The following is a 23572-nucleotide window of genomic DNA, read 5'->3' on the forward strand; positions in this document are numbered from 1 at the left end:
TGCAACCCGATCTCACAAGCAATGCGTATGAAGTCGTACACAACACTAATACCGAATTGCGTATGAATTCATACGCAAAATCAGCTAGTGACACATGCGCAGTAGCCTACATATCCGCTCACTCAAGCAACATGGCCACGCACGGCCACCTGTCAAAATCATTTTTTTATTTCATAAATAAGTTTCGTTACAATAAATAATGGTTTGGTGTAGGCTAATTAATGAAATTTCCGTTTGATAGCAGTACTTAAAATTTGATAATTAGGTAACCTTTTGGTCACGATGCTAAAGGTTTACGTTTGTAATACATAAAAAAAAAATCTGTTTTTTTTTGTTTAGACCCATGTTTTATTTTCTTTTTAAAACTGAGAGCCACTAATATATCCAGAATTTGTTTAGTTGGAGGACGATCAATATAAAGATTTTAAATAGCCTTTTTATAACATCATTAAATATCCCTTCGTGGCGAAAGTCTAGCTACTTAAACTTTGGAAATGTGAAGTTCTTCCTGATGTCATTATTTTGCGACACTGCCAACTTGCTGCCTATGCTTGCTCCCCATATTGATAAAAGAAACCTCTCCGCTCCGTGTGTAAGTAGACGCAAAATATCTCGTTTATGGTTTGTTTACATGCATTACTTTGGAGGTTTGCCTATTTATTCATACCTGCTCATGTTTTTTTTTTTTGGTCGTTGCTTGTTGAATTCCTATTTTGAACATGAGCTCAATTATCATTATGCTAGCCATATAGAATCCACTCGCTAGTAAGCATTGTATCTATCTTGGTTAGCTAGGTAATAGAGACACTCAATATGTTTTTCTTCATTGAAGAGTTGAATTCTTCAACTTCATTTGGAGGTTAAATGGCTAATATACCTAGTTAAACCTGACGTGATTGTAGGTAGTTGACTTAGCATTGTTGCTAGCAGTAGTCAAATCTAACATTAGTAAGATAACCTAGCCCCTTTTGTGAGTTTGTGCTCGCAGAGTGAACTATTCAGTTCTGCCTTCTCACAAGGCGCTAGTATAGGCTATTTTTATTAGTTTATTTGTCAGGGACAATGCAGCGCACATTATTACATACATCATAGTCAATGCCATAACAATGTCCGTAGATGTGTTACATTAAAGGTTTCTAGTCAGTTGGCTAATTTGCAACCCCAGTCTAATCAATACAGGCCATAGAGGGTGTTGACCTGTGGTCTTTACTACAATTTGAGTTTAACAACTTTTCTGTTTACAGCTCTGCATGGCTCTATATGCTATTTATCCATAAAGTTCCTTGTCCATAGATTTGACTGTCATTGTTCATTGTTATACATCTGTTCTGTTCTGTTCTGTTTCCTGGTCTTCAGTCTAACAGTTATGTACAATGTCTTTTTCCAAAACACCCCTCAATCAGTGTCAAAAGGGATTGTGGGCAAGACAAGTCAAGAGGAAGACGTGCGGGTTGAAACCAAGCCTCAACGAGATCGACGGATCTACTCTTCTTATTAGTGAACTCAAACTTCTTTCATTTACTTTTAGTAGGCCTACCATCTCCTGTGGATGTGCTACCCTTCCTGAGGATTCTGTCATTCCACATCTACTGATTCCTCAAGATTAATTTTGGTAAGCACAGATGCTGTACTGTCTTTTCATGAAATGCACAGGGGGGTATTCCAAGTATGTGGTTTAGCAGAGTTATGCCCACTATGGAGGTGCACATTGATGAGGTAAACTCCACAGTATTGGTCATGTCTGTATTATAATGTGAAACAATATGTGGGAGATGTTATTCTCAAGTATGTATTTGCATTGTGTGTGTGTGTGTGTGTGTGTGCAGGCTGTGCATGTGTAACCCTTTGTGAACACAAAGTGGGACAGTGCTAGTCGGCTGCAGGGCCAGCTGAGCTCAATGGGGTGCACCATCGGGGAGCTGGTGGGCCTCTTGGCGTCACTCTTTCATCATCAATGTTGCTGTTCTGGATGGACTTGGCAGCTCTGCTGTAGTCTCCTCTGGCACTAAAGACCCACTGGAGTGACAGACCACGAGCCTACAGCACATACACATTTTAATGCACAAAAAAGATTAGTGTTGTGTGTGTTAATCCGTCTCTCTATAAAAACTTTTCAAATCTGAAATTATTTATACTCTACTTATGTGTGCGTGTATTTGTATATATGTGTGTGTGTGTGTGTGTGTGTGTGTGTGTGTGTACATACGTGTATGTACCTGTAGCTCAGCGGAATAATGATTGAGCTGTGAGCTGAACTGATGCAGGGAGCAGCTGTAGCAGGTTGGGTCAAGCGGGAGAACGGCATGATGGGCCGGGCGAAGGACCAAGAGGCCCACCAGCTCCCTGATGGTGAACCCCAATGAGCTCAGCTGGCCCTGCAGCCGACTAGCACTGTCCCACTGTGTGTTCACGCACAGGGTTACGCATGCACAGCCTGCACACACACACCCACAATGCAAATACATACTTGAGAATAACATCTCCCATTTATTGTTTCACATTCTAATACAGACATGACCACAACTGTGGAGTTTACCTCATCAAAGCGCACCTCCATGGCAGGCACTCCTTCAAAGGGAGTAAAGCTGTAAGCACCACTGCTCAAATTAACTCTGCCACCAAACGACATACTTAGAAAACCCCCCTGTGCATTTAATGAACAGACAGTACAGAATCTGTGCTTACCAAAATTCATCTTGAGGAATCAGTAGATGTGGAATGACCGAAACCTCAGGAAGGGTAGCACATCCGCAGGAGATGGTAGGTCTACTAAAAGTAAATGAAAGAAGTTTGAATTCACTAATAAGAAGAGTAGATCCGTCGATCTCGTTGAGGCTTGGTTTCAACCCGCACGTCTTCCTCTTGACTTGTCTTGCCCACAATCCCTTTTGACACTGATTGAGGGGTGTTTTGGAAAAAGACATTGTACATAACAGTTAGACCGAAGACCAGGAAACAGAACAGAACAGAACAGATGTATAAAAATGAACAATGACAATCAAATATATGGACAAGGAATTTTATGGATAAATAGCATATAGAGCCATGCAGAGCTGTAAACAGAAAAGTTGTTAAACTCAAATTGTAGTAAAGACCACAGGTCAACACCCTCTATGGCCTGTAGCCTATACTAGCGCCTTGAAAGAAGGCAGAACTGAATAGTTCACTCTGTGAGCACAAACTCACAAAAGGGGCTAGGTCATCTTACTAATGTTTGATTTGACTACTGCTAGCAACAATGCTAAGTCAACTACCTACAATCACGTCAGGTTTAACTAGGTATATTAGCCATTTGACCTCCAAATGAAGTTGAAGAATTCAACTCTTCAATGAAGAAAAACATATTTCCATTGATTGCCTCTATTACCTAGCTAACCAAGATAGATACAATGCTTACTAGTAAGTGGATTCTATATGGCTAGCATAATGATAATTGAGCTCATGTTCAAAATAGGAATTCAACAAGCAACGACCAAAAAAAAAAAAAAAAAAACATGAGCAGGTATGAATAAACAGGCTAACCTCCAAAGTAATGCATGTAAACAAACCATAAACGAGATATTTTGCATCTACTTACACACCGAGCAGAGAGGTTTCTTTTATCAATATGGGCAGCAAGCATTGGCAGCAAGTTGGCAGTGTCGCAAAATAATGACATCAGGAAGAACTTCACATTTTCAAAGTTTAAGTAGCTAGACTTTCGCCACCTAAGGGATATTTAATGATGTTATAAAAGGCTATTTAAAATCTTTATATTGATCGTCCTCCAACTAAACAAATTCTGGATATATTAGTGGCTCTCAATTTTAAAAAAGAAAATAAAACATATTCTAAACAAAAAACGGATTTTTTTTTTTAATGTATTACAAACGTAAACCTTTAGCATCGTGACCAAAACGTTACTTAATTATCAAATTTTAAGTACTGCTATCAAACGGAATTTTCATTAATTAGCCTACACCAAACCATTATTTATTTTAACGAAACTTATTTATGAAATAAAAAAATGATTTCGACAGGTGGCCGTGCGTGGCCATGTTGCTTGAGTGAGCGGATATGTAGGCTACTGCGCATGTGTCACTAGCTGATTTTGCGTATGAATTCATACGCAATTCGGTATTAGTGTTGCGTACGACTTTATACGCATTGCTTGTGAGATCGGGTTGAACAGTCATGATCCCGCCGGTAAAATAGAAACAGCGCCCAAGATCCGCCCACAAAGCGATTTGCGCAAAGTCAATTGGGCTAAAGTGCAAGATATAGCCCTATGACAAGATGAGGAACATGACTGTTACAGCATATCACACTAAATAACTTAATTAATTGAGACTTTGACAAGCAATACACAATGTATAAACAATGTGTTTTAAAACATTTATAACAAATAAATATTAATCATTATAACAGAATGTTAGGCTATTATTTATCATTATTAGACTAATATATTTTTGTTTTTCATCTTTTTATCCTGCACATCAAATGAATCAATATTGACACACTCTTGCTTCCTACATGAATATAGGCCTAACCTACAGTATTTCTCTCTGATATTATGGTTCTCATCTTGAGCAACCAACTGTCAAAGATTTTTTAGAACACCGTCTTTGCAACCTGACCTTCTAATCATAGTTACAGGCAGTCTGGTATACATTCTAATCATAGAAACAGGCATGACAGGACGATTGCCGATTTAAAAATCTAACTGGCAGTTACAGTTAGGATTTCTTAAGTTAAGATAAGATAGGAGGTCTGAGATAAGATAGGACACAGCTATGAGTTTAGGAACTGCTTCTGTAATAGGAAGATAGGATTTTCTTATCTTTGGAACTTAAGTTAAGATAGGATAAGCAGTTAGGATATTTTTCTGTAATGAGGCCCCAGAAGTCATACCCTGTGACCAATATGATTGGATACGTCAGAGTGACACTCAATTATCATCATCATCTTTATCATCTTCATCACAGAGGTTCTCCCTCTAGTAGAGCTGTGTATTTATTATTGGCAAAGAATAACAGGTGCCAAGGTTTCTTGTTTCACACACATACATGCACACACACACACACACACACATTACACCACACTACTGTGTGTGTGAGGTGGTGGTAATGAACTCTCTGATATAAAGTCTTCCCGTAAGTCCCTGTCACTGGCGTCTCTCTCCTGCAGCCTGGGGTTTCGCCACACTGCAAACACGCACGGCCTTTAGCACCGCTACGTGAGGTCATCGCCCCTGTGTGCCCCAGTCTGCCGACTGTCTCAGACATGGCATGTTGCTTTCAGGTGCATTGCGCTAGCTAGCTAATTTTGCATTTTGCAAAACAATACAATCCAAAAATGATACGGATTACAATTGGGCAATACACATTTAACTATATGTACAAAAGTACATATATATATATATATATATATATATACAAAAAAATCTGTTTTCTTCTATTACCATGCTACCAAGTTGTTGTTGCAATCGTACAACAACCACACAAATACACCAATGTACGTTTGCACACACACACACACACACACACACACACACCTCTATTGACTCATAGCTGGGAGTGAGTTCACCTTTGCAGTGGGAGATACAGACAGCCACACAAACGTTTAGAAAGGCATTTTCATCCCAGACCCTGCAGGAGATAGATGATAGAAGTCTCAGACGAGCTGATCCAGGACCCAGGACCTTGTCAACATGCGTGTGGACCTGGTGGTGGTGTGTGTGGCCTCTGTGGCTCTCTCTCTCCCCGCTCTCTCAACATGTGACCCACTGTGAGTAGCCTGTTCTTGTATGTATGCTTGCAGTGACTGCATACAGACCTACACTTACTCAGACATTCTTAAATAATGTGCCACGTAAATAAGTTCATCCAGGAAAGTTTATGTTATCTGGCAATAGTTTACAATAAACAGTACATTTTTACTCTCAATTTCATAAAACACACCTGCTTGAGGCACCCATGAAGTTAAAAAAATTGAAATAAATATTTTTAAAAATATATTTTTTAAAACATGTTAGAAATAATTATTTAAGTTATGTTCATCTGTACAGTGTGTGCTAGCTAAATGTTGCTCACTCAAAGAGCTAGAGCTAACTTAGCTGAAAAAAAATCCTAATAGCTAAGCGTGGCACTGTTCTGACAAAATGTTACAATTATTTGAATTTAAATTTGATCCAAAACAGGAACAACCCACCATTGAGATGGTATGTTTACACTAAATCTATCTCAATGCATATTTTCTGCACAAATGGCACAGGAAAAAAAGACGCAGCCAACTTTAAATCAATATAGTCAGCCCATGTATGTCAATAATGTCAGAAATTGTGGCTACCCAATTTCACTTAGTGTCCTTGTTTGTTTAGATAAAAACCGGGTGGCCAAAAGTACACTACCTGGTGTACAGGAGAGGAATAACATGTCACGTGAAAGACGTGACACTCTGGATGTCATAGAAAAAACATTTGACATGGGTGTTGCACAGTAATAAACATAAAATATAAATATGCCAGACTTGGTCCAATGTACCTAAAGTAAATACACATCATGGTAAAAGTCCATTTAAAAGGACACAAAACACATAAATCAACAATAATATAATCGGCATAAATAAAAAAGAAATAATAACTAGACTGCATTTCCGGCGGGAACTGCGAAAGTGTGCTTACCCTGGTCCGGTCAGCAGACAGTGGCATACGCTATGCTGAACCTGGCTTGATCCAGGCATTGTCACAGTGCCTTTCAGTGTTGGAGCAGTGGCAATATATCAAAAGCTCTAGGAGAGGGCTATTCAACTATTGGCTTGCGGGTTGAATGTGATTAGTTGGATTTTACCTTTGGCCTGCCTTCGAATTTAGCTTCTATGACTGAGATCAAATCAATAAAATAAAATGACAGCAGTGATTGGCTGCAAAATAAATAATGTCACGCTGGCTTTTGCCTCTCAAACTGGGCTATCAGGTAACCTACAGAGGAATTGAAATTATGAAATATGACCAAGGCATTAAAAAGCTGCTTGTTTGTCAGGATACTTTTTCACTGATTTATTTTAAAAAAATATGAGCTATGAGTGTGAATGTTAATATATTCCATCCCACAAATTATGTTTTACTGGTTTATTTGACAAATAATCTATATGGATTTGCTCTATAAAGACCTTATGTCTGTTTGGGATTGTTTTGTGAGCCTGGGGTTGTTTTGAGAGCCTATTGATGTAGCCTATCTCAGAATAAAGGAATGCTTCATATTACTCTAAACCACCGCCTGTAAATCAACTGTATACTACTGTCTACATTGCACTATATTTCTTGACCTGTCTCTGTATGTTTCATCACCTTTCTATACTTTTGCCTCACATTGCAACACAGCTCAGATCTTTGGTTGCTATGAAGGCCAGTAGCATTATTAAACTAGACTGCATTTCGGCGGGAACTGCGAAAGTGTGCTTACCCTGGTCCGGTCAGCAGACAGTGGCATACGCTATGCTGAACCTGGCTTGATCCAGGCATTGTCACAGTGCCTTTCAGTGTTGGAGCAGTGGCAATATATCAAAAGCTCTAGGAGAGGGCTATTCAACTATTGGCTTGCGGGTTGAATGTGATTAGTTGGATTTTACCTTTGGCCTGCCTTCGAATTTAGCTTCTATGACTGAGATCAAATCAATAAAATAAAATGACAGCAGTGATTGGCTGCAAAATAAATAATGTCACGCAGCGTCTTGCGCCTCTCAAACTGGGCTATCAGGTAACCTACAGAGGAATTGAAATTATGAAATATGACCAAGGCATTAAAAGCTGCTTGTTTGTCAGGATACTTTTTCACTGATTTATTTTAAAAAAAATATGAGCTATGAGTGTGAATGTTAATATATTCCATCCCACAAATTATGTTTTACTGGTTTATTTGACAAATAATCTATATGGATTTGCTCTATAAAGACCTTATGTCTGTTTGGGATTGTTTTGTGAGCCTGGGGTTGTTTTGAGAGCCTATTGATGTAGCCTATCTCAGAATAAAGGAATGCTTCATATTACTCTAAACCACCGTCTGTAAATCAACTGTATACTACTGTCTACATTGCACTATATTTCTTGACCTGTCTCTGTATGTTTCATCACCTTTCTATACTTTGCCTCACATTGCAACACAGCTCAGATCTTTGGTTGCTATGAAGGCCAGTTGTTCTAAATGGATGGTTGCTATGGCCAAAGGCCAGTTCTATCTCTGCCGTTGTCAAGCGGGCATATCGTAGAATTCTGATTAACCTTATCTTATTTAAAACATCTCTATTTTACTTAGCCCACTTCCATACAGTGGGTCCCATTAAGAAGTGGCCACTTCATTCGCGCTTACCGTGATTCACACAGCAGCATTATTAAACTAGACTGCATTTCCGGCGGGAACTGCGAAAGTGTGCTTGCCCTGGTCCGGTCAGCAACGTGAGCAGAAAGTGGCATACGCTATGCTGAACCTGGCTTGATCCAGGCATTGTAACGGTGCCTTTCAGTGTTGGAGCAGTGGCAATATCCCAAAAGCTCTAGGAGAGGGCTATTCAACTATTGGCTTGCGGGTTGAATGTGATTCGTTGGATTTTACCTTTGGCCTGCCTTCGAATTTAGCTTCTATGACTGAGATCAAATCAATAAAATAAAATGACAGCAGTGATTGGCTGCAAAAATAAATAATGTCACGTGTCTTGCGCCTCTCAAACTGGGCTATCAGGTAACCTACAGAGGAATTGAAATTATGAAATATGACCAAGGCATTAAAAGCTACTTGTTTGTCAGGATACTTTTTCACTGATTTATTTAAAAAAAAATATGAGCTATGAGTGTGAATGTTATATATTCCATCCCACAAATTATGTTTTACTGGTTTATTTGACAAATAATCTATATGGATTTGCTCTATAAAGACCGTATGTCTGTTTGGGATTGTTTTGTGAGCCTGGGGTTGTTTTGAGAGCCTATTGATGTAGCCTATCTCAGAATAAAGGAATGCTTCATATTACTCTAAACCACCGTCTGTAAATCAACTGTATACTACTGTCTACATTGCACTATATTTCTTGACCTGTCTCTGTATGTTTCATCACCTTTCTATACTTTGCCTCACATTGCAACACAGCTCAGATCTTTGGTTGCTATGAAGGCCAGTCGTTCTAAATGGATGGTTGCTATGGCCAAAGGCCAGTTCTATCTCTGCCGTTGTCAAGCGGGCATATCGTAGAATTCTGATTAACCTTATCTTATTTAAAACATCTCTATTTTACTTATCCCACTTCCATACAGTGGGTCCCATTAAGAAGTGGCCACTTCATTCGCGCTTACCGTGATTCACACAGCAGCATTAATAAATTAATGTCACCATATGCCTATGCTTACGTTTGCAAAGAAAACATTTTAATTTGATCCACATGAAACGTTATATTTCATGTACATATTGACAATGAGTAGGCTAGTTTTGGTTGTTGGTGGTGTTATTGCATCCCTTAGTTATGCCTACAATGCAAGTTCCCTCGTGATTGGAAGCTCCTGTAGACAATAGTAGACGCATTTCAAAACATCGCGTTAGGAGTCCTTGCCACTTCTTTTAAGCTGTCACAGACTTAGGTGCTACTTTTAGGGCTAAAGTGCTTCGTGAATTACTGTTACTGTTAAAAAAAATAGCAGTCCTAAAGTTACAAGTGACGAAGTTACGAGTGCAAGCATCTCATATCAAATGACCATGGCATTACGCTAAACAACATAAATCCCAATTAGCAACATACATCTCCTCCCTATAGTTAGCCACACAAGACATTAAAGGAGAATTCTGGTGTGATATTGACCTAAAGTGTATTGAAACATGATACCGAGTGTGAACGTATGTCTCATAGCCCATCTCGGCTTGTCCCCTGCACTCCAAAATCTGCCGCTAGTTAGCCGATGCTACCAACAGCTTTTTTCAATAGTGGTGCTTCGCATCGGGCTAGCCATGCAAATAAATCACTGTTTTACACCCATTTACGAGGCTCAATGTATCTCCACACTTCATTGGTAAACTTCCAAGGGCCCTGACATTTAAAACGAGATATTGAGAACTTTGAAAAAGCACTGGTAGTTTACTTACAAGACGATTCAGTGGAAATGCATGGATTCCAGTTTCTTCCAGTAGCAGCAACTGGAATCCATGCATTTCCACTGAATTATTTTTGGAATCTGATCCCTTATCATACCTGTTCATTCTTACTCGTTGCTTGACTTATCGTGACTAAATTCAAGATGGCTGCAAACGCTAAACTTCGTGAAGATACTGTCTGTATAAATATGGCTCTGAACGAAATGATAGTCTTTCAGTATTAAATGTGTACGCGTGCTTCCGAATGGATGTGTGTGGTTTGCAATTAGAATAAATAACAGATAAAAAAATAAATAAAAGAAATAACATTTCCAATAATTTCCCATGATAAATTACATAATATTTGCACCTTCCTTACTTGTGAATCTCACATCGGATTTCAAGTAGGCTACACCAAAGATCCTTGATTACTAGCAAGATAGAGCAACGTAATTCGTTACTATGGGAGCAAAACGGGACAGTTCCGGTCTGCATAAGTGGGAGTGTCACCTTACGTCACTAAATAAACTTTCTCTCTTAATAAGCAATAAGAACAGATAAACATAATTGTGTTCACAGTATTATTGTCTATAATCATTTATACAACAATTGGGTTCTATGGAACTATTTATTTGTTTCTGATTGGCCGAGAGACGTTCCATGAGTTGGAATATCCCTGGACATTTCAACTCGGACTCAGCACAGCTAATAATAAATCAATCCGCGATACAATGCGAAGATTTGACACCCAGCTCTCCACTATTTCAAGCAATGGGTTACTCCTTAGCAAACCATAACGAAACAGTGCTTCACCACATCTGTGGATTAAACCACACAGTCAACTCAATGTAAGTAAGATAAACGAGGATGCTAATTGTTCTCAGCATTGCCAGCATTGTGTATAATATGATTGTCACTTGGAGGAGACTTGTAGATAACTAACGTTAGCATAATTAGCTAACCGCTGCTAACGTGCTAGCATCGTCACGTCAGGCTGTGCACAGTAGTGTAACATTTATTCACTATACATTAATAAAGTTGACTGGTTCTGCAATGTGGACTATGTTTCCGTTTTTTTGCAGTACCATGTCCCTTACATGAAATGGCCCAGTGTCCTTGTAACATGCATGCAGCAAACCTAGATATGAATGTGATTTCAACATTTCTTTCAAGAAGACACGTAAACCACAAAGACCCGTAACGAGGGGTCTGGAATGTTGGTTACCTAGCAACCAAGACGCTGTCTACTGAAAAGGGAACTATTTTTTGATGCGTAAGAACGATGTCGAAATTAACATTTTTAAACAATAATGGGGTGTTTTCAGATTATTTAGTTTGTGGTAGAATTGTTGTATAAAAGCAATATAGCATGAGTGAGAGTGGGGTTGGTCATGGATATTCCCACGGCTGTTGTTGCCTGCGCCACTCGGCCTCCGGCCCATTGGGCTACGGCCGAACAACACCCGTGGGAATATCCATGACCAACCCCACTCTCACTCATGCTATATTGCTTAATTATACAACAATTGGGTTCTATGGAACTATTTATTTGTTTCTGATTGGCCGAGAGACAGTGAATCATTCTTTAGGACATGATATGAATAATTTAATTAGTCATGTGAACCGAGCTAGCTAGCTAGCTAACGCTAGCTTAAAATGCTATACAAGTGGATGGGAGTAGCTATGGCAATACAGATGCACTAACAAGTGACTAGTAGTTGAAGGACTTCGCTTAAACGTAATATACTGTTGCAAATTCACTTGAGTATAAACTATCCACTTTAACTAATGTCAGTAATGTTATTCAGCTAGTTGTCATTTCAAAGAAATTACACTTCTCCGTTTTAAAATGTTACCTTAGCTAAGAGGCTAGCTAGCATGCTAACAACCGGACAGTAACTGGCAGCAGCATGGTCTGATATTAAGTTATTTTATTACATATCCGAACGCTAAAAAAATTACACTTTTAGGCTTGAATGATCCCAAACACTTACAGATTATGACAACATTTTCCAAAAAAACCCTCAACAAATCCAGAAAGACATAATGACCAATTTATTGGTAAAATTCCACAAGTCTCCATTGACATTAGTGCAGCAAGGGTTTACTCTGGTCTGCATAAAGGGGGATTTTCCCCCCTCCCCCTTGCAATAATCGAACGCGGAAATTGTTGAATGTTTGCGCCTCTCGCTCCGCTTTAACCCTCTCTGGCTACACTAGTGAAATGTAATACAACGTTGCCACCTAGCGTCCAGATGTAGGCTATTTAACATTAACGTGACATTGCTTGTTTATTCTTTCGTCAACTCCATGCTTTTAGGAAAACAATCTTTATCATAGTTCCCTCTTCAATGAGCGATTACCAGCTCGTTTTTGTAACAGAGATAGCTGTTTATTGTCCCTAGGTTTACAGAAACACCTATTCATATTAATACGTAGCCTATGGAGTGCTGCTGACCACTGTTCTTTACATGGCCCAGAATGCCTTGCATGTCTTTACAACAAAACAACACAGTAAAACCTAAATGCCCGTAAACATATGCATTTGCATACTTGTAACATTTTTAATAATACTCTCCCATCATGATATTTAACAATAATGAAAAATGTAATTTGAATACCGTCAATGTGAAAACAACTCTATTATGTAAGCTATATATAGCTACTGTTCTCCTTGTTATTTCAGTTCGTAAGTCCATACCATCCCATGGCAGAGCAAGGATTTCATGATTAGGCAAGGTTGCCCAGAGACATTGTGGCTGCCCAGAAACATTGAGCATACTTGGAAGGCATTGTGATAGAAGATGAATGGTGCAAAGGTGAATGGTGAGAGTTACTAAATACCTGTGGGTGGTTTGCCAAATGATGGAAACTTTTGGAATGTTTTCTTTTTTTTTCTAGCTTATGCACCCTCACATTGGAGTCCCCAGTTCAAATACAAAATTTGGTATCGATATGTGACAGTGTTCCTGAGATATGGACGACTTCCTGTTTTGGAGCTTCGCCGTCGATTTCATTTGGCTGTGACGGGCAAACGCTTTCGAAAATCAAAAATCCTTCTGGTAACTTTTGTGAGGCTTGGTCCAAGGATAATGTACGTCAAGTTTCGTGGCGTTCGGACCAAATTTGTGACCTGTGAAAATGTAGTTTCGCTTTCTGTTCAATCCAATATGGCGGACAAACGACACGACCACCTGACATCATCTTCGTGACCAACTTACACCGGTACTGACCGGACGTTTTAAAGTTGGAACGGTGTCTCTGTCTCAAATGGCCTAGGCGCTAGGGCTGACAAAAAATTAGGGAGACGGGAAAAATAATAAAACTTAAGAAGAACAAATATAACCGCAAGCGGTGATTTACGGGGTCCGAGCAAAACATGAGGTAGCATAGCTTTTTAGTTTTACATATGCTTTGTTTGGGCCCAATTGTTCAAAAGAAACGTGATCGGATTTTAGTGACCGGATTTCGGCTAACGGATTGGATCAAATCTTGAAAAAAGCTTGTTCAAAGGGAAACAAGGATCCTGAAATTGGATTAGATCATATAATCTATTCTTGGTTTTGATCTGGATAAAACCTTCACTTTGTGGTTCAAAACTTTTGAGTTGGATTGGAATAAATTTGATGCATAAAATTAAGATTACCCTGTGCTATAACGTTATAGTGTGCTAACCTCCACAACCTAATAGTATTCTAACAATACCCTATTCTAGTGTGCTAACCTCCACAACCCAACAGTATTCTAACAGTAGTATTCTAGTGCGCTAATCTCCACAACTCAATAGTATTCTAACAATACTCTATTCTACAGGACTATGCATTTGTCATGGATAAGATGAAGGGTCTGATTATGGAAGGCAGTGTTTCCCGCAGAATGGAATTGTATTTGTGGTGGTAGGTGAAGGGGGGGGGGGGTGGGTTCTGTGTTGGAGTCAATAAGATGAACAGCCTATAATTATGCAGTTATACTTGCCTTGCACGACAAGTCCTGACAAGTAGCTGTAACGTTATAGTGTGCTAACCTACACAACCCAACAGTATTCTTAACAGTATTCTATTCTAGTATGCTAACCTCCACAACCCAACTGAAGGAACTGTAGGGGGCGATGTGGGTCGAGGTAGAGTGAGTGTGTGGCGAGCAGGCAGAGCCTCGGTCAGAAGGCTCAATGGTATGGAGTGATGACACGGAGATGGCAGGTTTGTATGTGTGCTGCATCAAAGAGGAAACAAACAGAAAATGGAGTAATCAGTGAAATGGGGTAAATCAGTACAGATCCCAACTCGCAAACAAACCAATTGACATTTGAACAATAAACTGAAATCATATAAGGTACAACTAAACAATACTTGACATCCCAAGTCAACCAACATCACCTAATCATCTCTCACATGGGACTCCAACACATCAAACCAACAAACAAAGACCTTAACTTTACACATGATGGCAGAGCTACTCTACAAACTGATAAACATCACAAAAGTCATAGTGAGGGTCATTAAAGTGATGACTTACGTTAACTCAAAGACGCACACAGAGCAGGACACACTGGAGTGCTGGGTTGAGATGAACAAAAGAGTGAACTGAGGGCGAGCAAACAATTTATCCTGGTCTGAGCCCCTGCTCCGGAGCTACAGGGTTTCCCAGCAGGTAAACTGGGTGTGGTTAGGTGGCAGAGCCAAACAATCCTGCAATTTCTCCACAGCACTTTCACCTCAAGCCCTCCTTACACTGACAGACTTTGGAAAGATTTGCAAAGATTTGGAAAAGATTTTTGAAAGACTACAGTCTCGGACCCTCTCACATCTAAAGACAAGTAGTAGAGTTTTAAGTCACAGACTATGATTTTGCAATGACTAGGGATCTTGCAGGGTCACTATTTACAAGACTGCAACACGATTCCTTTAAATTATTACCCATCGTGCAATAGATAAACAGGAACTGAAAATTATAGCCTACTAAACTCAAAGTCGTATTTTCGTGTTTCTGCAGCATTGTTTCATGCGTGACATCCTTAACCGATACAGAGTTGTTCTGTCAAGTGGAAGAGCCAACTAAATATGTATAAGAAATGACAAATATTATAAGAATAACAAATAATTATAGGCTACAGCTGTGTCGGAGTCAATAAGATAAACAGCCTATAATTATACAGTTATACTTGCCTTGCACTACAAGTCCATATTGACAAGTAGCTGTAATGTTATAGTGCGTTAACCTCCACAACCCAACAGCATTCTATTGTAGTATGCGAACATCCACAACCCAACAGCATTCAAACACTAATGCTTCAAGTGTGATTTGAACTCTCAACCTAAGAATCACCAGTACAAGGCATTATCACACTGAGCCACTGTCAGTCCTACATGTTGGCCAGTCACATTCACATGGTGGAAATGTGTATTGGTAAACACACAACAAAAAAAACTCCAAGCATACATTTGACAATAAAATGAAGGGCTTCCCTAAAAGAGTACACCTGAAAACTTTTTGAAATTCTGGGGCAATTAGACATTTGTAGAGATGAACACTAATGGATAAAATATAAATATGATAGACGTAATGATGAAGGAAAAATAGTAAACAAAGAAGTTCCCCTAAATGTAATTGATTCTTGTTAACTGATGAGTGTGAATGTTGATTGGCTGATGTCATTAAGGTGCTGTTCAATGGTGTGAATCTTAAATGACAAATCCTAAAGCTCTAACAGGGATTCGAACTCTCAACCTGAGAAACACCAGTACAAGGCATTATCCCACTGAGCCACTAACAATCATACACATTGGGAAGTCACATTCACATGGTGAAAATGTGTGTTGGTAAACACACAAGAAAAACTCCAAGCATACTTTTGACAATAAAATGAAGGGCTTTCCTGAAAGAGTACACCTGAAATCTTTTTGAAATTCTGGGGCAATTAGACATTTGTAGAGAAGAACACTAATGGATGAAATATAAATATGATAGACTTAATGATGAAGGAAAAATAGTAAACAAAGAAGTTCCCCTAAATGTCAGAGTGTCTCAGCATTCTGATTCTTGGCAACTTATGACTGTGTATGTTGATTGCCTGATGTCATTCAGATGCTGTTTAATGGTGTTAATCTTCAATAACCAATAGTATTTGAGCTAGAGCCTAAAGCACTACCAGGGATTTGAACTCTCAACCTAACAAACACCAGCACTAGGCATTACCCCACTGACAATCCTAAATATTTGGCAGTCACATTCACATGGTGAAAATGTGTGTTGGCAAACACACAAAATCAAGAAAATTCCTAAAATACATTTGACAATAGAATTAAGGGCTTTATAAAAAAAGAGTACAGATCTGAAAATGTGCACTGTTAATGGTATCCACATAATGATGGTTGTATGGTTGTTCTCCAAGGGAAAAAAAAAGACTCATATAGGAATATAGGTGATATAGGAGAAATGGGCTGAGTGGTCGAACTTTATTGGTCTATATCTCTGAAATGGAACAACATATCCAAATTCTTTTGATAACTTTTGTGAGGCTTTGTCTAAACATTGTCTGTGAGAATTTTGGTGAAGATTTGATAATTTTTGAAGCCTGTGAAACTTTTTATGATGTTTGGCTTTTCTCTGAAATTGTGGCAAAAGTAAACATTTTTAGAGCATAAGACCAGGGTGAAAAAGATGCATCTAAATGTAGAGATTAATATGATGAAAGAATTTTGAGTCTAGGTCAATCTGGTAAGGAGAAATAAGCATTTTTGACAAGAGCGCCACCTTTGGGTGCAGTACCCCAAATTTTGGGTTATGGGTAGTGGGGGTACTGGTAACAATACTTGGAAATGTGAAGTTTCTAGGACTTACGGTTTATAGGAATATAGGTGATCTAGGAAAAATGGCCTAAGTGGTCTAACTTTATTGGCCTATATCTCTGAAATGGAACAAAATATCAAAATTCTGAACGATAACTGTTGTGAGGCTTGGTCTAAACATTGTCTGTGAGAATTTTGGTGAAGATTTGATTATTTTTGAAGAGTGTGAAACTTTTTATAATGTTTGGCTTTTCCATGAAATTGTGTCAAAAGTAAACATTTTTAGACCATAAGACCAGGGTGAAAAAGATGCATCTAAATGTAGAGATTAATATTATGAAAGAATTTTGAGTCTAAGTCAATCTGGTAAGGAGAAAGTAGCATAATTAACTTTTTTTCCCCAACAGCGCCACCTTTGGGTGCAGTACCCCAAATTTTGGGTTATGGGCAGAGGGGGGTACCGGTAACCATACCTGAAAATTTGAAGAGTTTTGGAGTTACGGTTTAGGCTGCAGTATGACTTTTACAGAATTTTGGCCAAAAATGAACGGTACAGAAACAATAGGGGTGGACGCAGAGTTGTATGCATTAAGGGGAGACACGGCAGGTGAAAACATTGTGTTTTCATGCACTGGTCAATTTCTGGATTTTTGAATTTCAAATGTAAAAGTAAATTTTCTTCCAAATTGCAGATAGCCATCATCAGAATTTCTCGACTATAATGAGTTAATAATATTATGTTTATTTTACATCAGCTTTGTGATGTCAGCTCCTAACCTCCTGAGGGTGGGAAGTCCGGAATATGTGTTTGTGGAGGCCCAAGACTACAAGAATCAAGATCCACTACAAGTCAAAATTGTGGTCAGCAAATTCCCCAGCAAGGATGTCATTGTGGAGAAAACTGTGACACTTACAAAACCAGGCAACTTTAGGAAAATCGAACAAATCATTGTAAGAACACTGTGTGACATCTCACTGATTCTCTTTGTGTGTGTGTGTGTGTTGCATAAGTTTACTGTAATACAAGCAGGAAATCATAAGCAAATCATTTCATTCATCAAGTCATTTTAATGTATTTTTTTCTATGTTTGAATTTTGTTTTGTTTCATACTGGTGTTTAATTTCATGACAATATTTTCTTCAGATTCCCCCCACAGACTTTGTCAATGTTGAAAAAGAATTTGTATATCTGCAAGCTTTTTTCCCAAACCATGTGCTGGAGAAAGTGATTCTCCTGTCTTTCCAAAGTGGATACATATTTCTACAAACTGACAAAACCATATACACGCCTTCATCCACAGGTGAGATATTATCAGGGCCCGCTGTAGCTGTGGGCTTCCTGTGTATTTTTTCAATTATATTATGAATAAATATGGCAGTCTCATCTAGTTTCAATATCACAAACAGACTGCTATTTAAAAGTCAGGTGGACTGTGAAGTAATGCAGAAAAGATATCCGCACACTGCCTCATAAGCTCCTAGTTTCAGTCATCATCACCTGACATTTTTTTGTCAGGTGACCTACTATTAAACTGGGAGCTTAAAACCTGATGAAGCAGTGTCCCTTCCACGGCACACCTCCCCTCAACATTCTAAATCAATTATATGCACCATATAATAATAAATGTAATATACAATATATATATATATATATAAAATAGATGTAATATACACCATTTGAAAGCTTGGACTTTTGGGAATCCATACTTGACAACATTTATCATGTACAATCTATATGGTGCTTATTGTCAGATAAATCTTACTATGTCTCAGTTAATTTGTATTAAAATGGACCTGCTCCCCCTCATCCGCCTTTGGTGCTTCCCTATCTTAGCTGCAGTGTGTATCTTTAGCTAGCATTTTGCAAGTACATGCAGCATATTAGATACTGAAATATTCACAGGAGATTGAATATTCATGTTGTTTTATCCAATATTAGTTGTGCATACCATGTCCATCTTATACACACCCATTGAACCAACAAAGAAAATGCAAAAATAGAGAGTTTTGTGTAATTATTCCATATTTTGTGTAGTCATTCTATATCAGAACCTCTGACATCCAATCCATATAGTCTAAAAGAAACCTTTATTGTCAGTATGCATTTTGGGTTACCAAAAGTCCTACGGGGAGTTTCCATAGGGCATTTTTCCATGAGTCCAATTTGGAATATGGTGTACCACCATAAACCAGACAGCTCTTGCCTAATGTGAAATGCTGAGGATTTAACTGTTTGGCAGTGTTATCTTGTTCTAACTTTTATGTGACTTGCAATAGATAGCTTTTTTTGTGTTAGCTGGCTAATGCTGACATCACAAAGCTTACCAGTCTGCTAGAAAGCTAATGCTACGAGTAAGTTTAAAGGTGCACTACACAGATTTAGCTATTTTTGGCTAGAGCTCCCTCTAGAGTCGCATTATATTTATATTTCACTCTTCTTGTGACTTGTCCACCCTGTGCACAATGAAAATGCTTTTGTTATGGTGGTGTAGGATTAACAACAGGCAAAAACTATTTCCAAAAAGCTACTGACAAGGTAATGTTTGACGATTCTCGCAAGATTTGTCAGGCTGCCTTTCTTGAAGTTGCATGGGTGGTTTTCTAGGTAGCGGCTCGCTAACATATTATTTCCAGTGCTATGATTGTTTTTGAGGTAGACTTTGTCATACATGGAGAATATGCACTTGGAAATTAGGTATGAAGTTATTTTCATGTTTGAAGCTCTATAAAATAGATATTTTCATTTATTTTAGACATGCAACCTAGTTGGTAAGGAATTACTAAACCAGTAGTATTATATAAATGAATTAAAAACTTCTGATGGAATTCATTGTGAAGATATTGTGGTCAAAGCATACTTTCATTTTTCATAAATGCAATTTTCAGCAAGTCATAGCTTGAGAAATATTCAACTGTAGGGCAATTATTTCAGAAGCTGAAGACAATTAACATCTACAAACAACAAAGCTACTGACAAGGTAATGTTAGAATACTCCCTGACACTATGATGTCAAGAATCTAGCATGAATCGTTCAAAAGTAATGACCGAAGGAACTTAGTCATTTTAAAAAACTTCAGTACTCATGAGCCTGTTTTTTAAGCATCCATATCTCAGACAATAAAGTGGATACAAGCTTAAAATTCTGCACATTATTTGCTGGGTATAATAATATTATTGACCTAAAGTTTGAAGCAAATCCAAGATGGTCCGGCGGGAATTTTTTCTAAAATCTGTTGATTTGGCACAGAATGACCCAAAATATATACATATTTTCACGGTCAAATATTTTTTTGAAAACATGCTCAACCAAACGGTTGATAAGTCAGTTTATGGTAAAAGTCAGGGCCGTATATACATGTAATACTAGAAAACATGACAATGTTTATGAATTAATCATATTAACCATACTGTTTTCAAATGTATACTGCTACTTATTAGGCTTATTAGCTATGCAATTCAATGCAATTCAATACACTTTGGTCTGTATCATGAAGGAGAAACTGATTCAACTATATAAACCATATATTTTCTGAAAGCTTAGACCCTCAGGATGTAATCTAACATGACATGAAACATGTCCCGCCCTCCTCAATAGTATGCTGCCCATGCATAATATATTGGGTAATAGTGTATATGGCTAATGCCATTTTGGGCTATCATGTCATGAGAAGGGTGACAAATTATTTCAGTAAAACACAATAATCTCACACCAAAGTCAGATAACTGACTTTTGCCATAAACTGGCACCGCAACCGTTTGGTAGAGGTTCATAGAAATTGAATGGGAGTGTCTTTTGAAAACAAAATCACAGATTTGTCATACTACAGTCTAATAGAGCAAGATAAAACAAAAAAATATTTTTTTCATAATTTTTATCATGGTGTGCCAGTTAAAGGGTTAAAGATCAGCCATTTCTTTTTGCAACAATCATTTACAACATTAATGATGAAAAACTTTTGAACAGTAGTTCAAACATTGTGTTTTACACCTTCTGTAACATGTACAAAACATGTTTGATACCCTCTATGGGCCATTAAAAGTTGTAGAAAACATAATTGGGGACCTACACTTTGACCTACAACTCAACATTATTCAGAGCAAATTCTGAATCTTTCAGTCATCAAAATAACATTAAAAAACGTGTCCTACACATTAGTTTCCTGTTTTGGATTCTATTGCTCCTGTGACACATCATGAGTGAGAGTTTGATATTTGAAAGCTATTCCTCGTAAATATTTACTCAACACAACTACATTTGTGAATTGTGAACATTACACATTTTAACCCATTGACACCTTTCTTTTCCCATGTTTGTCTTTAGTTTATTATCGGATCTTTGCCCTCACTCCAGATTTGAAGCCAACAGAAACTTCTGTGCAAGTGGATATTATGGTTAGTGTTCAGTTGGACACTGCATTTATGTATGTCTGTATGGTAACTACACACAATTACCAACAACGTAGTTGGTGAAACACTTACCAACTGTCCCCCTAGCGGGTTCGCTAGCTATGCTGTTGGTGCTTCGTTTTATGTGTAGGGACCATGAGCAAGCTACTAATGAGGTTTGGTGAAACAACATGAAATTGCAAGTATTTGGGGAGTTCATCATCTACAGTATATAGTATCATTAAAAATATTCAGAGAATCCAGAGAAATCTTTGCAAACTAGGAATAGAGCTGAACAGCACTGGGAGCACTGACCATTAGCTGCAGCTACTCCAGTTCGATAGCACGGATTAGGGTCGTGTTGTAGTAGTCCATAATATGGAGGGGTATTTGGGGGAAAAAAATTCACAATTCCCTTCAATTTAGAAATGACCCTATGGGCCCACAAAGGGGAAAGGCAAAGTACTATGGGATGCACAACCCCAACACAGAAAAAGTTGGGACATGAGTAAAATGCAAATTAAATGTGATCATCTGCAAATCTCATGAACCCATATTTAGCTGCAAAAAGGACATAGACAATGTATCAAATTATATAATTTCCTGGTAAATATATGTTCATTTTGAATTTGATTGGTTAAAGTTGTGATTTGTATATGAAGAGTTCAGATGCAAATGTTTCTACATACCAGCTATGTCAAAAATGAGATAACAATGGTGAGTGAATGCTCTCCACATAGTATAGATTAATCAAATAAAATTAGCTTCAAAGCAAATACCACTCTCTTCCTGGTCTGAAATATTGATTTGTTGGCAAAAATCTATAGGTACCAGATATAAAATGCTCATTTAAAAGAAGAGTGGTCAGACTGATTTAGAGGGTTTTGCATCTAAACTCTTCATAAACTGTACATCTAACAATGGGGCCCAGGTTGAAAAATGAATTGATTTTCATTAATGAATTACATGAATGTATTTAAAGCTCACTAACTGACAGATTTATTCACTAAGAAAATTATCACTTATTTTCCTAGAATCAAGATGGAATTTTAATGTCTCAAGAATCCATAACCCTCAAAGATGCAAAGGGAATGTTAAGTCGATCCTACCCTATTCCAGAACTTGTCAGGTCTGTACTGAATTTATAATAGCAATTTTAATACATTTATATGTTACATATCCATTCCAACGTACAAACTGCCAGCTTAAAATATAATATGAAACATGAATACACTTGTTACGGTCCAGGCTCGTGTGGGCAGCAAACATGAAATGGAGGCCAACAAATGCAATTTCAATACTTACTTATTTCAATACTTAAGTTTAAGTTTAAGCGTGTGTGCAAATGAGTGGATTTTGAGTGTCTGCATGTGTATAAATATGGTGAATGAAATTCTCGGTGTGTGTGCGTGAGTGCAAGACTCAGAATCCCAACCGAGTGAGGCTGATCTTCAGGCTTATATAGACCACGCCCACTCCAGGTCCAATCAGTCAATTAACAACCCCACAGTTGATGCATAGGCCTCTACACAGACAGCAGGGGGAGCAGGGTCGTCACACACTACACACCATAAATGCACATTGGTACATCCAAACTGACTCTACAATCTTTCTGATTGCAGTTTTGGGACCTGGTCTCTCGTGGCAAGATTCAGTAACACCCCACAGAAAACCTTCACTGCACAGTTTGAGCTTAAAGAATATGGTGAGTGAGAATTCGATGGAGATTGTTTTGGAGATTGGAAGACGGCCACAGTGGCAGAAAATAGTAATGCTTACACATTTAACCTTTTTCTTACTTTCTTCTTTATTTTAATTCCCTTTCTTTGTCTCACTTTATCTCAGTTCTGCCCAGCTTTGAGATCATATTGACGCCAAGGAAAACGTTTTACTATGTGAATGATGATAACCTGGAGATCGATATAAAAGCTCGGTGAGAATGATGTGCTTGTAGAGATGTGGATACATTGATTAGAAATCATTGTATGTTTCAGTTGAACAGAAGGGAGGGGGAGGGAGGGGCGAGCTAGCTCTCTGTTTTGTTTGAACGTCAACAGAAATGGCGTTACCCAACATCGTTCAGAGAACCTTTATGTGCCTTCACACCAGATAGTTGTGTTTAACCAGTTGGTTCATGGGTGTGTATTTTTGGAAGGTAGTGCCTTGAAATTGCAAAGAGGAGACATTATCTACGTTATCTGTGTCTTAAGTAGAGAAATGTGTTTAGAGATTTGTAAATCAATGTGTGTACTGTTTTGCAAAAAGTGTGATATCATTAATTGTAGGGTCTTTTTGACTGTATAGTG

At 38.2% G+C, this 23572-nt stretch overlaps 1 protein-coding gene and 1 long non-coding RNA gene across 2 annotated transcripts in view; both read left to right on the forward strand.

Moving 5' to 3' along the window:
• Positions 1-93: 93 nt before the first annotated feature.
• Positions 94-2125, forward strand: LOC125298416. The gene is made up of 3 exons (XR_007194204.1): positions 94-592; positions 1404-1612; positions 1827-2125. It is a non-coding gene; the product is annotated as an uncharacterized LOC125298416 (long non-coding RNA).
• Positions 2126-5542: 3417 nt separating this feature from the next.
• The window catches only part of LOC125298411 (complement C3-like), a gene marked incomplete in the record, with an annotated part of 101425 nt that continues 83395 nt past the window's right edge, over positions 5543-23572 (forward strand). Inside the window, 7 exon segments of the mRNA XM_048249120.1 lie at positions 5543-5766; positions 17635-17830; positions 18024-18180; positions 21202-21272; positions 22301-22395; positions 22889-22971; positions 23112-23199. Coding sequence (XP_048105077.1) covers positions 5690-5766; positions 17635-17830; positions 18024-18180; positions 21202-21272; positions 22301-22395; positions 22889-22971; positions 23112-23199 — 767 coding nt within the window.

The sequence above is a fragment of the Alosa alosa genome, chromosome 7 (assembly GCF_017589495.1).
Source record: "Alosa alosa isolate M-15738 ecotype Scorff River chromosome 7, AALO_Geno_1.1, whole genome shotgun sequence".
NCBI classification, from domain to species: domain Eukaryota; kingdom Metazoa; phylum Chordata; class Actinopteri; order Clupeiformes; family Clupeidae; genus Alosa; species Alosa alosa.